This window comes from Capra hircus, chromosome 11, assembly GCF_001704415.2.
Source record: "Capra hircus breed San Clemente chromosome 11, ASM170441v1, whole genome shotgun sequence".
Lineage (NCBI taxonomy): Eukaryota > Metazoa > Chordata > Mammalia > Artiodactyla > Bovidae > Capra > Capra hircus.
Genome location: NC_030818.1, coordinates 72,406,071 through 72,424,825, shown reverse-complemented (window position 1 = coordinate 72,424,825; position 18,755 = coordinate 72,406,071). Strand labels below are relative to the sequence as shown.

Here is an 18,755-nt window from a genome sequence, read left to right as displayed (position 1 = left end):
TCTCCAATCTGCTCTGGGTGCTAGCACCAGGTCTGGCTCACAGGACCCCAAATGGACATCGTTTGCTAAACGAACGCTGTTATTCCCACAGCCATGATAGGAGCGCTCCTTGCCACTGGCTCTCTGTTCCATCCCACTGAGCTTACTGACATCTGGTTCATTGCTCAAGTAGAAACAACTCCCAAGGAAGGCGAGGCAAGGTGGGGACCACAGAGCCTCACAGCAACTGGAATCTGTTTCTTCTAGAGGAACAAAGATTTTTACTTAGAGAATCACAATTCAGACCTCTAGCTCTGGGCCATTTGTGATTTTTTTCTTGGTGCAGTTCAGGGTAAGGGAGCAATGATGTAGTGTGGTGGTGAGAACAAGCAAGAGAAATAACAAGCTTGATCAAAGACAAGCTCTGTTCACATGCCAGTCAATCAACCATTCCAACAGACTGTTTCATTATCCAAAATTGGAGTGATGTTATTACCTACTCCTTACAGGATGGTTGTGAGCATCAAAGGAATCATGGAAGGAAAAGCACTTTATACACAGCAAAACACTGTATCAAGGTCATTTCCCCTCCTGAACTGTCATTAGAGGGTTCCCTTTGCTCAGATAATCCAAACTGCTGCTGCTGCTAAGTCACTTCAGTTGTGTCCGACTCTGTACGACCCCATAGACAGCAGCCCACCAGGCTCCCCCGTCCCCAGGTAAGAACACTGGAGTGGGTTGCCATTTCCTTCTCCAATGGGTGAAAGTGAAAAGTGAAAGTGAAGTCGCTCAGTCGTATCCGACTCTTAGCGACCCCATGGACTGCAGCCCACCAGGCTCCTCCATCCATGGGATCTTCCAGGCAAGAGTACTGAAGTGGGCCCCCATTGCCTTCTCCGATAATCCAAACTACCTTCTCTAAAACACTAGTTTTCTAAGTGCAGTCTCTGGTCTAGCTGCATCCATTGTTAGAAATAGGAACTCAGAAACACAAATGCTCAGGCTTGTCTAGACCCACTGAATCAGAAACTGGGGGTGACGCCCAGCAATCTATGTTTTAACAAGCCCACTAATGATTTAACAGGCACTAACACTTGAGAACGTCTCCTCTGGAAAGACCTGGGCTACCTTGAAGGCTGTGAGCAGAGGGTGAAGGGTGTGGTGTTAGGGACACCAGGGGAACACAGAGGTCAGAGGTCCAGTTGGTCTCAGAATTAGTCAGGAAACTTGTACCAAGCACATTTGATGTCAGGCCAGTTCCTAAATTCTCTATCCTCCTAATTTGATAAGAAAAGAAAGCACTAGAATAACATTTGGGAAAAGTTTCCCAGTAGCCCTTTATAAGTCTAGAAGCTGGACAAGGACATCATTTTACTGTTATAACAATAATTATGCTAGCAATTACTTCCTGATGGAAACTTACCCCAGAGTAAGGAAAGATCTGAACAACAAAAGGGCAATTCCTCATTTTTTTAGCTTAAACATATTCCCAGAGAAGTGAAACCGTGGACCATGGTTGCACAGTTCAGTAGAGGAAATGTTAATCAGTGTTATAATCCAGGTGTCCATTTGCAAGACTGGTCCTATCTGATGTAGACTGGACCCTGAACCTCTTGGGTAACATTTCTTCTCTGGGGTAGCGTACATTCTGTCTGCTCATAAAGCAGCCTTCAGATGGCAGGCATCGTGATTTTAGATATGGGACATAATACACAACTATATCTAGGTCTTCACGTTCAGGAACAGGAAATTAAAAGTCCTTCATTTTAAGTTGTAAATAGTCTTGGTGTTGGCTGGTAGAAAATGTGAGGTTCAGCACTTGACATCTTACCCAGATGTTCCCCCTGTGGGCTCTGGTGCCGGGCACCACCTGTCCCCTCCTTGTTTTGCGGGGTTTCCCTAGCCTGCAGCTGCCAAGCCTGCATTCTGTGCAGAAGACCGTCAGCCTAAGGAGGGTGCTGAGCGATGGAGGGGAAGTGCTGGGGCCAGGATTATCTGGTCTGGTCATCTTGATGCTTGTTACGGGGTTGATGCTCTCTCCTTCCCACCATGTTTCCTGTGTTTAGACTCACTGTCCCATCTATCTGGTCAACGTGTCCAGCATCTCAGCCGGTGATGTTATCGCAGCTGCTAAGATGCAAGGTGAGTTAGTAGGGTGGGCTGGGCAGTTAGCCCTTGTGTGAGGGGTGCCCAGCAGTTTCATGCACTTTCCCTCCCGGCTCCTGAGGCCAGGCCCTGAGGCTGCCCTGCCCTTCTCTTTCCTGCTGTCTTCCTGCCCAGGCCTGGGGTCGGCCCCTTAGAATCAGGGTTTTCCTCTGCACATTTGTATGCATAACAGCTTTACGGAAGTGTCTATCACCTCTCCTCAGACTGGTAAAAATTTTCCAAGTTTTTTAATCAACTCATGAATTGGTTTTGTTTTGTTGTTGTTGTTGGTTTGTTTTTTTTTTTTTTTTGGTCTGTTGGGTTTTGCTAGTGGTTGCCTTGGTAACCAACATAAAATCCTGGATGAGTTCCAGCAGACATTTCAGGGGGAAATGCCTACGAAGTCCCTGGAGAAATGACAATGTTGGAGCTGGACATCCCCTTCAGGAACCCAGTGTACCAGCCCTGGGACACCTGTGTGTCTGAGCACCTGGCCACACCTGAAGGCTTTGTCCATGCTTGTACTCCCGGCCCGGCTCAGGGTGCCAGTGAGGGCCTGATAACAAGCATAAGAGATCACAGTCACGAACCTGGGGATATAAATTAGGGCCTTCCAGCCCTCCCGCCACACTGCCTTCTGCACCCCGCCTCCTACCTCTCCTCTAGCTAGACCTCCTCCAGGGTCCCACCTGTGCTGTGGACCCTGCCTTCCACCTCTGTCTCTTGGGACACGGGAGCACTCTGGCGTTGACCGCAGCTGAGGTCTCCAACGCACAGCCGAGCTCAGGCTAGTCCCTTCCTTTCTGACTTCAGCCTCTTCCCCTGCCCAGTGAGAGGTTCAGACCGATGCTCCCCCAGGTTCACTGGCCTCCTAGTGATGGTCGGACTGCCCTCTTCTTGCAGGGAAGGTCGTGCTGGCTGAGACCACCACTGCACATGCCACGCTCACGGGCTTACACTACTACCACCAGGACTGGTCCCACGCAGCCGCCTACGTGACGGTGCCTCCCCTGAGACTGGACACCAACACATCAACCTACCTCATGAGCCTGCTGGCCAAGTAAGGCACCTCAGCTGGACCATGATGCAGCCTTGTGTCACAATTTGGGCCATGCTGGGCATTTGTAGACCTTTAAGGTGATATCGTAGAGGCCCCCAGTCGGACCTAAGTTGGGTTTCCTTATGTCCAAAGGATGAGTTTTGCTTTTGTTGCCTTCTCCAAAGCTCCTGCCATGCCATGGTGCTCCTATGACCACTTGATTGGGAGTGAGAGCTTCTGAGGTGACAAGTAAAGAGCGTATATAAAACTGTGAACAGTAGCTATTCAGAATTTCAAAGAACCTTGCTCTCATACACTGAAGGCCACTGGGAGCTATAGGATGTAGACTCTGACTTATCTGAGAATATTTCTGGATCTTCCTCTTTTTTCTCTCACCTCACCTTCTCATTGTTTCCTGCGTGGTTTACTCTCATTGTGCATCCCTCCCTTCTGTGTTGCTCCCTCCTCTTTCCTCTTTTCCTTTTTCATCCACACCTTCTCCCTCCTTCTCCTTAACCTCTTCCTCCAGACCTTCTTTTCTCCAGTTCCTGTTTTTCCAAAACTGCTTTTCCCATTCAGTCTGAATCTAGATAATATGCTTCAATGGATAGTCTGATTTTGGTGGGACACAAACATGGAAAGATTTTGTTTGGTTCCAGTACTGGCTTGCAAATTCTTTCTTGCCTCTAGTAACCCTTCAGTTCAGTTCAGTCGCTCAGTCGTGTCCGACTCTTTGTGACCCCATGGAATGCAGCACGCCAGGCCTCCCTGTCCATCACCAACTCCTGGAGTTCACGCAAACTCTTGTCCATTGAGTCGGTGATGCCATCCAGCCATCTCATCCTCTGTCGTCCCCTTCTCCTCCTGCCCCCAATCCCTCCCAGCATCAGGGTTTAGGTAATGGTAAAAACCATTGCTTTTTCTTCCCTTTTGGTTATTAAAGTCCAGCTCAGTTTAAAAGTCAGTCTCCTCTCCTTCTGACTCTCAGTTTGGCGAATTTGGTGGGGATTAGGATTAAAGGGGTGGGGGACACTGCTCCACACCCAAGCATGGCCTGTACCCCTGTACTAACTGCTGCTGCTTCTTTGGAAGAAAGTGACTGGCTTCTGGGCCCTCCTTGTGCCAAGTGTGTGCCCAGATAAGGGCTGTCTTGAGCCACTCTTGTGCCATCCTCTGACACAGGAGATGGAGTCCAGCTTGACTTCTTTTTTTGAAAAAACCATCTCTTTGGCTTTGCTGAGTCTTTGTTGCTGCACTCGGGATCTTTGATCTTCCTTGTGGCATGTGGTATCTTTAGTGGGACCTAGTACCCTGACCAGGGATCAAACCCAGGCCCCCTGCTGTGGAAATGCAACGTTTTAGTCACTGGGCCACCAGAGGAGTCCCCATCTTTACCTCCTCTAACCTGCCCCTTCCCAGCTTCCCTGTGAACAGGAACCTGGGCCAGCAGCTTAAGCCTCATCACCTTCTGCAGAGTCTGGGCCCAGAGGAAGCTCATGCAGCTTTGCCGCTCCTTCTGATGGGATTACAGGCTGCCCCACCCCCATGACCTGGCTCTCCTCATTCAGAGGCTCAGGCAGGCCCACCCGCCCATCTTCCAAGCAGGTGCCTGCTCCTGTCCCCTCTGATCTCCACAGGTGAACCTCTTCAAACGTCCCCTCTTGACTCTGAGGTAGACTAGTTGGGGGAGAGGGAAAGTATCATTCAACTCATGAAAACAGGAAGAAGGGCAAGACCACAGAACCCTCCATTTTACCAAACGCCTCAGTCGCCCTTGCTGTCTTCTGCCTTTATAGACGTGGGGATAGTAATACACTTCTGCTAGGATGATGGTGGGGGGTGTTGAGGGACGTGACCAGCCCCAGTTGGAGGTGGCTGTTGTTAGATAACGGGCATTTATCTTATCCATGTCCTTTGTTTTCAGTCTTGGTTGCTTGAGTAACAACTGGAGAATTTCTGCTCAACATCTTGCTCTGTTAACAACCTAAAGAGTACTGCTGCTGCTGCTAAGTCACTGCAGTCGTGTCCGACTCTGTGCGACCCCACAGACGGCAGCCCACCAGGCTCCGCCTTCCCTGGGATTCTCCAGGCGAGAACACTGGAGCAGGTTGCCATTTCCTTCTCCAATGCATGAAAGTGAAAAGTGAAAGTGAAGTCACTCAGTTGTGTCTGACTCTTCGCAACCCCATGGACTGCAGCCCACCAGGCTCCTCCGTCCATGGGATTTTCCAGGCAAGAGTACTGGAGTGGGGTGCCATTGCCTTCTCAGAGAGCACTGTGGGGCTTTCCAAATATGACCGGAGTGCAGGTGGTAGGGTCCTGGGGCTGCGGTGGCCCCTGGAGGGGTAGGATATGCTGTGGCATAGTGGCAGTAATTATAGTCTGTCCCATAAAGTGCTAAGATTCTGAGCAGTGGCAACTCTGAGAGTTTTAACCAATTTGAGAGAGTAAAGGGAGAAATGCTAGATCAGCTCTTACTTTTAAAAATGCTTGTTTGGGGGAAAAACCAGCTTCCTTTTCACTATTATCAATACAACAAAAACAAACCAGCATCAGGAACCCATGATAATAGTTTTGGCTCTGTTCTAAGGTCAAAGAATCTTTTGAAATACCTCACAAGCAAATTTACGAAAAGAACAAAAAGGTATTGAATTCCCAAACCCCCACAAATTTAAATAAGCAGAGGAAGAAAAGTATTATTAATTGAATAATTTCAAGTTTTTATTTCTAGCTTATTTTGTGAAATTTGTTTAAATTATTCAACTAAATTCTATTCATTTAAATAGAATTATAATTTCATGTGAATAATTATGAGAATAGTTTGAATCCCTTTTTTAATCAGTGCAAATTGTAAACTTGTATAATTTTATAGAATTTGGAGCATATTTTTAACATTTTTAGGAATTCATGATTACTATAATTTTGCTTTGATGACATTTTAGTGATAATTGGTATTATGCAAAGTACTTGATAGAAAACCCACGCACTAATTAACATATTTCTATAAGAAAATATGAGCTGCTTTATAATGATCTATTTTAGGATATCATCTCTTCAGGTATATCAGGGTAAAAAGTACAATCTGTAGATGTCAGGATTTGTCCTTTATTTAAAATCTGACTTCTTAAAGAGACCAGAAATTCTTTCATTTGAACTTATATATTTTTAAAGTGGGCTTCCCTGGTGGTTCAGACAGTAAAAAAATCCACCTGCAACATGGGAGACCTGGGTTCGATCCCTGGGTTGGAAGATCCCCTGGAAGAGGGTATGGCAACCCACTCTAGTACTCTTGCCTGGAGAATCCCCATGGGCAGAGGAGCCTGGCAGGCTTCAGTCCATCGGGTCACAAAGAGTCAGATACAACTCAAAGAGTCAGAGTGACTAAGCGCAGGACAGCACATTTTTAAAGTACTTAACAAAAGTTAGTGATGTTTTAAAGAATAAGGATGGGTGTGTCATATCTCCCAGATTCCTGGCAGCACTGGAGATCCCCAAAAGCCCTTCTGGAATGTGCCCCCCTCATTCACTCCTGCCTAGAGAACACTTACTTGTGTGTGGGCCTTTTAAGCTTAGACTTGTCAGTTAAAGCATGGGGTCCATGGGTCCTCAGCCCGTGACTCTGATGAGCATTTTCTGATCTGAGCCCCACCCAGGGTTCTGGAGAACGCCCAAGAAAAAGTGAAAACCGAAGATTCTGTTCATCGCTGGCAGGTTCTGTGGGTCTGGGGGAGGTGGGGGGGGCGGTCTCTGGGAACACTAAAACAAACCCTCTGCTCAGTGGAGGAGCCCTCGTGCAGTCTCTCAGGGGGGCCACAGCAGCATCTTTGGTGCCGGAATCTGCCAGCCCCTGCCACGGAGGAGCTAAGTCACATCACTGTGGATTCTGCCAAGGATAGTAGTCATTTGGGGAAAGCCCTGCCAGGCCCCAAGTGGAGGCAGCCCCATGTGCAGCCTGACCCTGAACATCTGAGAGCCTTAAGAATATGCCTCCTCACCAAGCCAAATAATGCCTTCTGCTCAAAGATTCCCCTCTGAGGATCGCATCTTGGTTGGCCCACATGCACACACAAGGCTTGGTAACTCCTCCAAGTTAAACTAGACTCCAGGGCCCCTGCTGTGCCATCCCCTCTCCCACCAGGCCCCCAAGTTCCAGCCAGGCCCCTCCCTGCCCTCTTAGGGTGTTTCCTCCTAAGGCTCTCCTGGCCTGGGCAATGGAGGCGTCCCTCCCCGCTCCCCCTCACCACCTCTGAGGCCCACGGAGATCTCTGAACACGGGCCAGCCACCTGCCTGCCTCCTCAGGCAGAGGGTCTGCCACCATGTGAACTCTCACCCACATAAGTCTCTACCCCGAGTTCTGAGCTGGCCCAGGAGCCCCTCAAGAGCTCGGCCGTGCCTCACCCACCACAGCCTCAGCAACCATCTGAGGACCATGGTCACAGACGGCAGCGGCGATGACCCACTGCCATGTCGTTGCTGGCTCATCGAGCCAGACTTCTCTTCTGTCTTGTCCATCCTCTTTCCACAAAGCTTAACACAGAACTTGAGTATTTCACCAAGAACGTGCTTGTTGCCAGCAGGGCCTGGTGGGGGTTGAGCAGGGAGATGAGAGGGAGTTGGTATATGTTTCTGGGGAAGTAAAACTACCTCCACCCTCTCACTTTAAACTCTTAAGTTCAATTTTTCTCTGTTCATTCTCTTAACTCTTAAAGTCAACATCACAAAGACTACTCTCAACGTCTTCTATGACCCTGGCATTCTGTGCCGTGGTCAGCACACATTCCCATTCTGCAGATGTGTAAACTGAGGTTCTCACAGATTAACTCATTAGAGGTCATACAGCTCTGAAGTATCAGAGTGGAGACTGAAACCAGCTTTGCCAGGTTCCCAAGCAAAGGCTTTTTTCCTGCGCTCACCCTCTGGGACCCTGGCCTCCCCTCCCCTTACTGGTCATGTCCTTCTCTTTACCCAGTGATACTTTGAACATTGTGGCATCAGATCACCGGCCTTTCACCACGAAGCAGAAAGCTATGGGCAAGGAGGACTTCACCAAGATCCCACACGGTGTGACTGGGGTTCAGGACCGCATGAGCGTCATCTGGGAGAGAGGCGTGGTACGTTTCCAGGATCCCACCCGGCGCTGGGCCGCAGAAGAATTTTCACACTTAGGAGGGCTGGGTCAACTACAGCTCCTGTTTCACTCAAAACAGAAAAGGTCTTTTTTATTTTCCTGATCTGAAAAGTAAGAAGTCCTAGCATGACAATTTGGAAAATACAGAAAAGTACTAGAAAAAAACCGTAATTCCATACTGAGAAATTATTAATATTTTGGTATATTTCTTCCCAAGCTCTATGCATGAAGCGTACATTATTTTGATTACTGGGTTTATCTTTTTTTTTTTCACATAAAAGTGTATTTTGAGTGTCTTCCTATATCAGTAAAAGTTCTTTAAAAACATCTTTGTTAATAACTAAACAAGATTTCCTCCCATGGAAGCACCATATTCAGTTACGGCTTCCCTGATGTTTGGAACTTTCAACTGCTTCAAATTTTTGCATTTAGCAATAACACTGCACAGAATTTCTTTGTTCATGAGTGTATGTCAGCATTTCTAATTGTTTTCTGAGGACAGATTCCTAGAAATGGATTTCTGGGCCAGGGGATATGAACTTTCTTTAAAAATCTTGGTATCTTTCGTCCAATAGTAAAGACAGAGACTAGGACTTCATTCGAATACCACCTGTTCTGCCCCTGAAGAATAAGTAGTTTGGTCTTGACCTATCACAGATTAGATGCAGTTTTAGGGGATGAGCCTGAAGAAATTTGAAATACACAAGGCTAAGCCACCAGCTCAGGGAAGACCCTGAGGCAGCTCAGGAATCCATTTTTAAAATTTATTTATTTATTTGGCTTTGCCGAGTCTTAGTTGCAGCACATGGGATCTTTCATTGTGGCTCACAGGTTTTTCTTTAGTTGGGGTGGACAGGCTTATTTGCTCAGCAGCATATGGGATCTTAGTTCCCCAACCAAGGATCAAACTCATGTCCCCTGCATTAGAAGGCGATTCTTAACATCTAGACCACCAGGGAAGTTCTAGGAATCCCCTTTGAAGAATGTCCATGGTGCACTCATGGGTGGGGCTATAAGATGCCTTTCCAGCACAGAATATACGTCCCTTCATGGATCTAGGAAAGCTCCCAATTTATCCATAGTGAGCACATGAGTAGACCTGGTTTTACAAACAGGAGGTAGATTTGCCCCAAGAAAGCCACCATTTGGAAGAAGGGCCCAGCCACCACTGTTACTAGAAGGAGAGAGGAGGAAATGAGCACGTGGGAACCAAGCCATGCAGATTGTCTCATCCAAGATGATGCCCATGGCATTGTCCTTCTCAGCACCATTGTTTGGACCAACTAAAAGCGCACAACAGTGACAGGGGGTGTGAGGCACACACACAGGACCTTGGTTGACCTGACCCTTTGGCCATGTTTCAGGTCGGAGGAAAGATGGATGAGAACCGTTTTGTGGCCGTTACCAGTTCCAACGCAGCCAAGATTCTCAACCTGTATCCCCGAAAGGGCCGCATCATCCCTGGAGCTGATGCCGACGTGGTGGTGTGGGACCCCGAAGCCACCAAGTAAAGCCTGCTACTTGTCTCCAGGGCTGGGGGATGGGGTTTTTAAGGACCTTGTGTTACAGAACTCCAAAGCATCATCTTTCCCCTATGTCTAGCATAGAGCAGGATGTCCCTGAGATGTGTTCAATTCAACAAATACTTGAGGTTTTGCCATGGTCCAAGCACTAGGGATGCAACAATGAACAAGAAGGTCTGAAGACTTGCCACAGGGCAAGCTCCATGCACACAGCACTTTACAGGTTTTCACAACTGCATCACATCAATGATCTCATTTGCTTATCTCACAGCCCTTAGAAGCACTCAAGGCTGGAGTTCTTACTTCCATTTTACTATTGAAAAAACTTGGAAAAGGAAATGGCAACCCACTCTAGTATTCTTGCCTGGAGAATTCCATGAACAGAGGAGCCTGGCGGGCTACAGTCCATGGGATCACAAAGAGTTAGACACAATTGAGTGAGTATCACTCACTGAAGAAACTAAGAGCAGAGAGTAGAGGGACTCCCCATATCACATAGCTAGTAAGAGGCTGAACCAGACAGATGTCCTGACACTCAGTTCCAGACTCTTGCACAAACCCTCTGCTTCCCTCGTTGAGAGTGTGCATTCTCTCGAGCACACAGCACTTGACACCCACAGCATTTATGAATACAACTTGAGTGAGTAAATGAAATGCATCAGGAATTATCAAGCTGCAAGATACAGGGCATCATCTTTACTCAGAGGTTTGACCAGGGGAGATGGGAATTGTTTTCTAATACTAAACTTCATTCAGTCACTCAACAAATATCTGTTAGGTGCTACCATTTGCCAAGCACTTTTCTAGACGCACAAGCTAATAGTGAACAAGACAAAAATGTGCTGGGATTTTGAAGGTAAAAAGTCGAACTGCAGAAAAAGTTTTCCCTGTGCACCACCGCCCAGCCCCTTGCCCAGATTCCTGCCCTGCTTCTCCATTAGGGCACTTGAGAAGTCAGATTCTGCATCCAGCCGGGGGCTGGTCCCTGTTGCTCTTGTGGGTGTGGCTGTTAGTGATTGCTGTTGGCAGAAAGACCCCTAGAGTGTAGGCCAGTATGTTAGTCAGCTAGGGTGCTCCCATAACAAAATAGGAGGAGGCTTGAACACAGACAGGAGGCTTGAACAATAGAAATTCATTTTTCTCACAGTCCTGGAGGCTAGAAGTCCAAGATCAAGGTGCCAGCAGAGCTGATTTCATTCTGAGACCCTTGGTTTGTAGAGGTCATCTCTTCCCTGTGTCTCTATGTGGCACTTCCTCTGTGTGTGCCCTTCTGGCATCTCGATTTCCTCTTATAAAGATACCCACTTGATTGGATTAGGGCCCACCTGTATGACCTCGTTTTACTTTAATTAGTTCTTTAAAGGCCTTATCTCCGAATAGAGTCCCCTTCTGAGGTACTGGGGACTGGGACTTCAACAGATAAATTTGTGGTGACGTAATTCATTCTAGCCTTTGGGAGCCCTTCCTTTCCACTGAGCATCATCACCTCTTCCCCTGAGCATCTTCCCTTCCGTTGAGCTGTGACAGCTTTACCTCCTCTCATGGCATTCTCTCCCGCCACTGCCTCCCCACCAGGACCATCTCCGCCAGCACCCAGGTGCAGGGAGGAGACTTCAACCTGTACGAGAACATGCGTTGCCATGGCGTCCCGCTGGTCACCATCAGCCGAGGCCGGGTCGTGTACGAGAACGGCGTCTTCATGTGTGCTGAGGGCACTGGCAAGTTCTGTCCCCTGCGATCCTTCCCAGACACCGTCTACAAGAAACTGGTCCAGAGAGAAAAGGTACGGTGAGGGAGAGGGGAGAAGACATGTGGGAAGGGGTTGAAGACTCCTGCTGGGGACTTCTTATATGACTATTGTAAGTCTCAAAGATGTTCTCACTGTTTTTTCCACCAGAATCCTGTTGCCTGAATAGTCACTTTGGGAACAATCAAAATAGGAGAAAAGGAGCACCTGTAACAGAGTAAAATTTACTGGGAAGGGTCCCCAAGTCCCTTGGAGCCCGGGACACTATGAGGTGCTCACAGCTACTCCTGACACCCAGGTTTCTTGTGGTGCCTCAGGGCAGGGCGCTCCTGGCTTAGCCAGGGTTATCATATTTGCCCTGGAGATCCTCTTTCCCAAAACTCCCCACAATTGCCCTGTGTCTGCTGTGGAATGGGTGGGCTTTGCTGAGTCTCCAGCACCGAAGGGATCAGGTCAGGTCTGAAATAGCTCACTGCCATGTGGGGGTAGCCTGAGGTCTTATCTTGAGAATTTCACCCAGTCCTTGGATTCCATTAACACTCCAAGTGTTCAGTGAAGCTTGAGGCTCCTTCCTCATCTCCAGGGATACCGAACGCTGGGGAGAGTTTCACCCAAAAGAACTGGCTCTTCCCTCACTGTTCTGGGATTGACTGTCCAGCCTTATCTTTGAGGGCTGCCCTGGCCTTCCTGTGCTCCATTGTAGCTGCTGCGCCTGTGCAGCATGGCAGAAAGTGTAAAAGAACTAAAGAGCCTCTTGATGAACGTGGAAGAGGAGAGTGAAAAAGTTGGCTTAAAGCTCAACATTCAGAAAAAGAAGATTATGGCATCCAGTCCCATCACTTCATGGCAAATAGATGGGGAAATGGTGGAAACAGTGGCTGACTGTTTTTCTGGGCTCCAAAATCACTGCAGATGGTGATTGCAGCCATGAAATTAAAAAATGCTTACTCCTTGGAAGGAAAGTTATGACTAACCTAGACAGCATATTAAAAAGCAGAAACATTACTTTGTCGACAAAGGTCCATCTAGTCAAGGCTATGGTTTTTCCAGTAGTCATGTATGGATGTAAGAGATGGACTCTAAAAAAAGTTGAGCACAGAAGAATGGATGCTTTTGAACTGTGGTGTTGGAGAAGACTCTTGAGAGTCCCTTGGACTGCAAGGAGATCCAACCATCCTGAAGGAGATCAGTTCTGAGTGTTCATTGGAAGGACTGATGTTGAAGCTGAAACTCCAATCCTTTGGCCACCTGATGCAAAGAGCTGACTCATTGGAAAAGACCCTAATGCTGGGAAAGATTGAGGGCGGGAGGAGAAGGGGACAACAAAGGATGAGATGATTGGATGGCATCACCGACTCAGTGGACATGGGTTTGGGTGGACTCTGGGAGTTGGTGATGGACAGGGAGGCCTGGTGTGCTGCAGCTCATGGGGTCGCAAAGAGTCGGACATGACTGAGCGACTGAACTGACTGACTGACTGACCTTCCTGACGACTCCAGGTGCTGGGAAACAATAGCAGCCCTGGCCTCATGGTGGAGGACTCAAATCACCAGAAAGCAAGAAGTCTGACAAACTGACAGGTGGAAGCATCATGCGGTTTCCCCTCTGGCAGAAAGTACTATCATCATGATTCAAAAGGCTGCTGCCTAGCTATTTCCAGATTCTGTCCAGAAATGGTGGGTGTTCTTAGAAACACCATGGCCAACGGCCTAGGAGCCCCAGCCCCAATCCAGATCTTCTGCTGGGGAGCAGACTTGGACTACCCAAACAAAGCATGACTGTAGTTATCCCAGTACTCAGTCTGAAAACAGACTCAGGATCTCTCAGGTAGGTGAAGGGTCCCACCTCCACTATGCTTGCCAGGTAGGGACAATGGCAGGAGGCCTCAGCCCCACCTCTGCAGGACATGCCAGAAAGAGATGGAAAAGCGATCCATTCACACACAAGATTATCTGACAGAGGGTGGCAATGATTTAAAAAAAGAAAATGGAAAAAATGTCAGTGATGATGTAGAGAAATCAGAAAGCTCATTCACTGTAAATCAATGTAAAATGGTGTAGCCACTTTGGAAAACAGTTTGGCAATTCCCAAAAAGTTATAGAGTTGCCAAAATGACTCAGCAATTCCTTTCTTGGGTATGGACATACTGAAGAGAAATGAAAATACATGTCTGCAAAAAATCTTATCCATGAATGTTGATAGCAGGATTTTTTTCATAATAGCCAAAAAGTGAGAACTCAAATGCCTATCAACTATTAAATAAACAAAATGTGGTGTTAATATAGCCATACAATGGAATATTATTCAGCCATGAAATGGAATGGAATGCTAATATATGCTATATACAACATGCATGAACCTTAAAAACATTATGCTAAGTGAAAGAATCCAGTCACAAAAGACAACATATTATATGATTCCATTTGTTGGAAATGTCCAGAAGAAGCAAATCCGTAGAAAATAGACTAGTGGTTGCTTAGGGTTGGTCAGAGAGAATGGGAGTGACTGCTCGTGAGTATGGGGATTTTTTTTAAGGACTTCCCTGGTGGCTCAGACAGGAAAGGGTCTGTCTACAATGCAGGAGACCCAGGTTCGATCCCTAGGTTGGGAAGATCCCCTGGAGAAGGAAATGGCAATCCACTCCAGGACTATTGCCTGGAAAATCCCATGGACAGAGGAGTCTGGTAGGCTACAGTCCATGGGGTCTCAAAGAGTCAGACACAACTGAGCGACTTCACTTTCACTTATGGGGATTTTTGAGGGGTGATGAAGATATTTTGAATTTACACAGTAGTGATGTAATTCACAACCTTGTGAATTACACTAAACACAACTATACTGTATACTTTTAAATGGGGAGTTTTATGGTATGTGAATTATATCTCAATTAAAAAAAAAATATCTGTCAACAGTTCTATGACTTTCCCAAAAAAGAACATTTTAGTCAGGAAATAGGGTCAAAAGAGGGCAGACAAAGTGTTTGAAGCCCTTCTAAAAGCCAACCTCACAAAAATGTCAGACAGATAGCAGTTTGTGCTGCTCTGAGAGCCAGCCACAGTGAAAGAGCCCAGCTTCTAGGGCTGACATAAATTTAACTCAGAATCCCTTTATCCAAAGCACTTATTGTAATGACAAAGTAAGGTCCTCAGGAAAAAGCCATCTCTATTTCCTATTCTCCGGTATAGCCCTTACATAACAGAATGCAGGGTTTCCCCACTGGCTCAGCAATAAAGAATCCACCAAAACGCAGGAGATGCAAGAGACATGAGTTCGATCTCTGGGTGGAGAAGATCCCCTGGAGGAGGAAATGACAGCCCACTTTGGTATTCTTGCCTGGGAAACCTCACAGACAGGGGAGGCTGGCAGGCTACGGACTATGGGGTCGCAAAGAGTTGGACACAAGTGAGTTACTGAGCACACAATAGAATATAGGTATGCAGAAAACCTAATTTCCCCCAAATTATAAATAAGCAGTCCGTACAGAGCAGGGTCCTCGGGGAGAAACCAGCCCTGGGGTTGGGACTAGTATCTAAAGCCAGGAAGCCAGGGGCTTCCAGGACCTGCCAAGGTCACTCACCCAGGGTTCACCAGGTCCATACTCCCACCTATACCACCCGGACCCCAAAGTGCAGCCTGGTAAAGGCTAAAACACTCCAGACCAGCTTTGACATTCTGAGGGCTGATCTCAACTACAGATCTGTTGGAGAATACAAAGGAATATGTAAGCTGAGGAGCATTCCAGAAATCACCCATATCTATTGTTTCTCTCAACAAGGTTTTCAATAAGCATTGAGCAGCAAGGAGAAGGCAATGGCACCCCACTCCAGTACTCTTGCCTGGAGAATCCCATGGACAGAGGAGCCTGGTAGACTGCAGTCCATGGAGTCGTGAAAAGTCGGACACGGCTGAGCGACTTCACTTTCACTTTTTATTTTCACCCATTGGAGAAGGAAATGGCAACCCACTCCAGTGTTCTTGCCTGGAGAATCCCAGGGATGGGGGAGCCTGGTGGGCTGCCGTCTATGGGGTCGCATAGAGTCAGACACGACTGAAGTAGCAGCAGCAGCAGCAAGGAGACTGAGGTTCTGTCTCTGATGAGTGCCTGAGGTGTAGATTATATATGCTGCTCCTTCAGACCTTATGCACACACTCCCAAACACTTCTCACAATACCACCCTTTAAAATGATAAAGCCCCATAAATTACCTCTGCAATAATAACAACTGCTGGTACTTTTGTGTCACTCACCATGTGCCAGAGTTTTACGTGTTCTGTTTCATTTGATCTCATAACAACTCTGTACTTACAAATGAGAAAACAGGCACAGAGAGTTTATGTAACTTGCATAAGGTCACACAGCTTCCAAGTAACAGAACTGGGAGTGAAACATAGGCAGTCTGGTTGCAGAATACAGGCTGTTAATTCTACTGCCTTTGTGAGTACAAAATTAACTACTATTGCTCGTGGGGGATTCTAATCTTCAAATCAGCTGTATTTAGCCTCTATTCCCACAAAGTTGTCAGATCGATCCCAGTAAAAGCTCCAGTACTTTGTCCACCTGAAGCGAAGAGTTGACTCATTGGAAAAGACCCTGATGCTGGGAAAGACTGAAGGCAAAAGGAGAAGGGGGAGACAGAGGATGAGGTGATTAGATAGCACCATCAACTCAATGGAAATGAATTTGAGCAAACTCCAGGAGAGAGCAGAGGACAGGAAAGCCTGGTGTGCTGCAGTCTATGGGGTTGCAAAGAGTCAGACATGACTTAGCAACTGAACAACAGCAGCAGCTTGAGAACCTGGCAAGTGAAGGGATCACTGCTCCATGTGAGGGATGCTCTCTAAAGCTGAATCTCTCCGAAGCCTACCTGCTGCCTTGGAAAGCATTCCGCCAGTGTCAAGGGGGAGCCAGTGGATATCTCCTTTATACACATACCTGGACACGCTCACACATATGCCCTGTTTAGGAAGTACAAGAGGATTCTTTACTCTTGGACTCAAGATGTAGGAAGGCTTTGTCACGTGTAATAATTTGGGTTCTGAACAGAGTGGCAGTGTCTAGACTCTCATCAGCCATCAGGGAAGCTCTGGTGGTGGCGGTGGTATCTTGGCCCTGATAGTTGATGGTGTCCGTGCTCTGATGGTATCATCTTTTCCCTTTTTCTCCTTCTCTGCCATCACTAGACCTTAAAGGTGAGAGGAGTGGACCGCACACCCTACCTGGGGGATGTAGCTGTCATTGTGCATCCTGGGAAAAAAGAGATGGGAACGCCACTGGCAGACACTCCAACCCGGCCTGTCACCCGACACGGGGGCATGAGGGACCTTCATGAATCCAGCTTCAGCCTTTCTGGTAAGAGCAAGGGCCACTTGGCCTGGCACTTGCATCTCCACCACAGTGGGGTGTAGGGAGACGGGCGGAGGGGCCAGGAGTCGCACCCAGGCAGTGGGCTTACTCCACCTCCTCCCTCCGTCTCCCATCCCCTGCCCGGTGATGAGTGCTGGTCCCCTGTTAGAGACACACAAATACTGGGGATGGGAGAAGAGGGCTCTCCCAGTCCACAGGCACCTGCCACTCCACCCGGCCACGGCTCTTCTGGGGCTTGCCCCTCGGTTACTAAGTTCAAATGTTTTCATCCCTTGAAACATCTCAAGGGCCTGGCACGTAGGGTGCCCCTAGAGATGATCAGACCTCAGAAGGGTTAACTCTGTCCCGCATTTCCCACCCTGTCCTCACCAGCCTCTCTGAAAGACATGGTGTGTTTCCCTTATACCCTTTCCTCCCTCATCTTAGCCTGTTTGCTCCTCCGCCACCTTCTTCTCTTGCCAGGAGTTGTACTGTACAGAATATACAAAACAGAAATATATGGGTGTGTCTATGCTTAGAGACTTTATTGTTGATAGCTGCATGCCTCCCAGGTGCTCGGTGGTAGTTAAGAGGTGGGGGTCATTGCGGGCATAAACCGCAAGCCTCCCTGGAGAACAGGTAGAGGCCCATAAGGTGCCCTGGACCTGCAAGCAGCTTTGCTGGAAAGTGTGAGCCCCACGTGAAAGGGGTCAGGGCTGGGTCTTGCTGAGCTGCCTCCAGGACTAGCCCCGGTGCAGACCAAGGCTCTGCTCTGCAGGCTCTGTGCTGGGCCCAGAGGGTGAGAGGATGTAGACCCACATGCCTCCACACAGAGCATGGATGCTCCGGGGGACAGGGAGATACCGCCGCAAACCAGCCTAACCTGAGAGGCAAAGATCTATACCCAGGGCTGCAAGGGGCACGGCGGGCCGCTGGGCTTCCTTCGTGCGCAACCGTGTGCCGAGAGCAGCTCAGGTGGCTCCTGTCTGAGCTGCTGACCGGCCTTTGTGGGGAGAGGTCCTCTCCACACCCCTCCCCCATCATCTCAGAGCCAATCTCACTACAGAGATAACTTCTCCCCCGCCCTGAGGGCCACTGTTAAAACTCCCACCAGTGACCGAGTGCATTCAGAAAGAGGTCGGCCATGTGGAGTGTCCGTGGGCGCCCCCGACTGGCCAATCCAGGAGGTGTCGCGCCCCATGGCTGCCTGGGTCTGACCCGTCCCGCGGGGGTCAGCCCCAAGAGAAGCGTCCAGGCCCGAGAGAAGCCAGGCCCCTCGGGCCCCTGGCTTCTGCTCCCACCCAAGTCTGGGTAGAGCCAAGACTGGACAGAACCGCTCTCAGGTGCAGCAGACACCAGGCAGCCCCTCACCTTCCCTCGCCTCAAACCCTGTCTACTGGGAGACAGGCGGAAGAATGTCCACGGCACTCCCTGGGGCACCAGGACTTCTTTTCTAAGCCTAGAGATTTCAAGACGTGGGGGCCTTTGGGGGTGCTGTTCTATGTTTTTCCAAGACAACGGCGCCCCCTCCTCCCTCGCTTGCTCACTGAGTCATATGTACAAAGGCCCACTTGCTAACAGGCGGCTCCATGGTCTGTGTGCTTGACAAGAGGGTACCTCCAGGGCTGGGAGTGATGAAGGCAGGGGTAGCAAGGCAGTTAGCTAACCGTGCAGGCTCTGAATCAGGAAGACCGGGGTTCAAGTCCAGGCTTTATATACTCATACACTATGGGACAGGGGGCAAGTTAACTTCCCTGAGCCTCAGTCTTCCCACCTGTAAAAGGGGATGGTATTGTGTTGAGGATTAAATTAGATCTAAGCACGGGAGGACCCGGTTTTATTACCCAGGG

General features: G+C 48.4%; 1 protein-coding gene across 1 annotated transcript in view; it reads left to right on the top strand.

Annotated features, from left to right (window-relative positions):
* DPYSL5 (dihydropyrimidinase like 5) overlaps positions 1–18,755 on the top strand; it is an 89,557-nt gene that overhangs the window by 67,836 nt on the left and 2,966 nt on the right. Inside the window, exons 7-12 of the mRNA XM_018055527.1 lie at positions 2,046–2,121; positions 3,028–3,184; positions 8,134–8,275; positions 9,657–9,799; positions 11,391–11,598; positions 16,743–16,911. Coding sequence (XP_017911016.1) covers positions 2,046–2,121; positions 3,028–3,184; positions 8,134–8,275; positions 9,657–9,799; positions 11,391–11,598; positions 16,743–16,911 — 895 coding nt within the window. The remainder of the gene's footprint in view (positions 1–2,045; positions 2,122–3,027; positions 3,185–8,133; positions 8,276–9,656; positions 9,800–11,390; positions 11,599–16,742; positions 16,912–18,755) is intronic.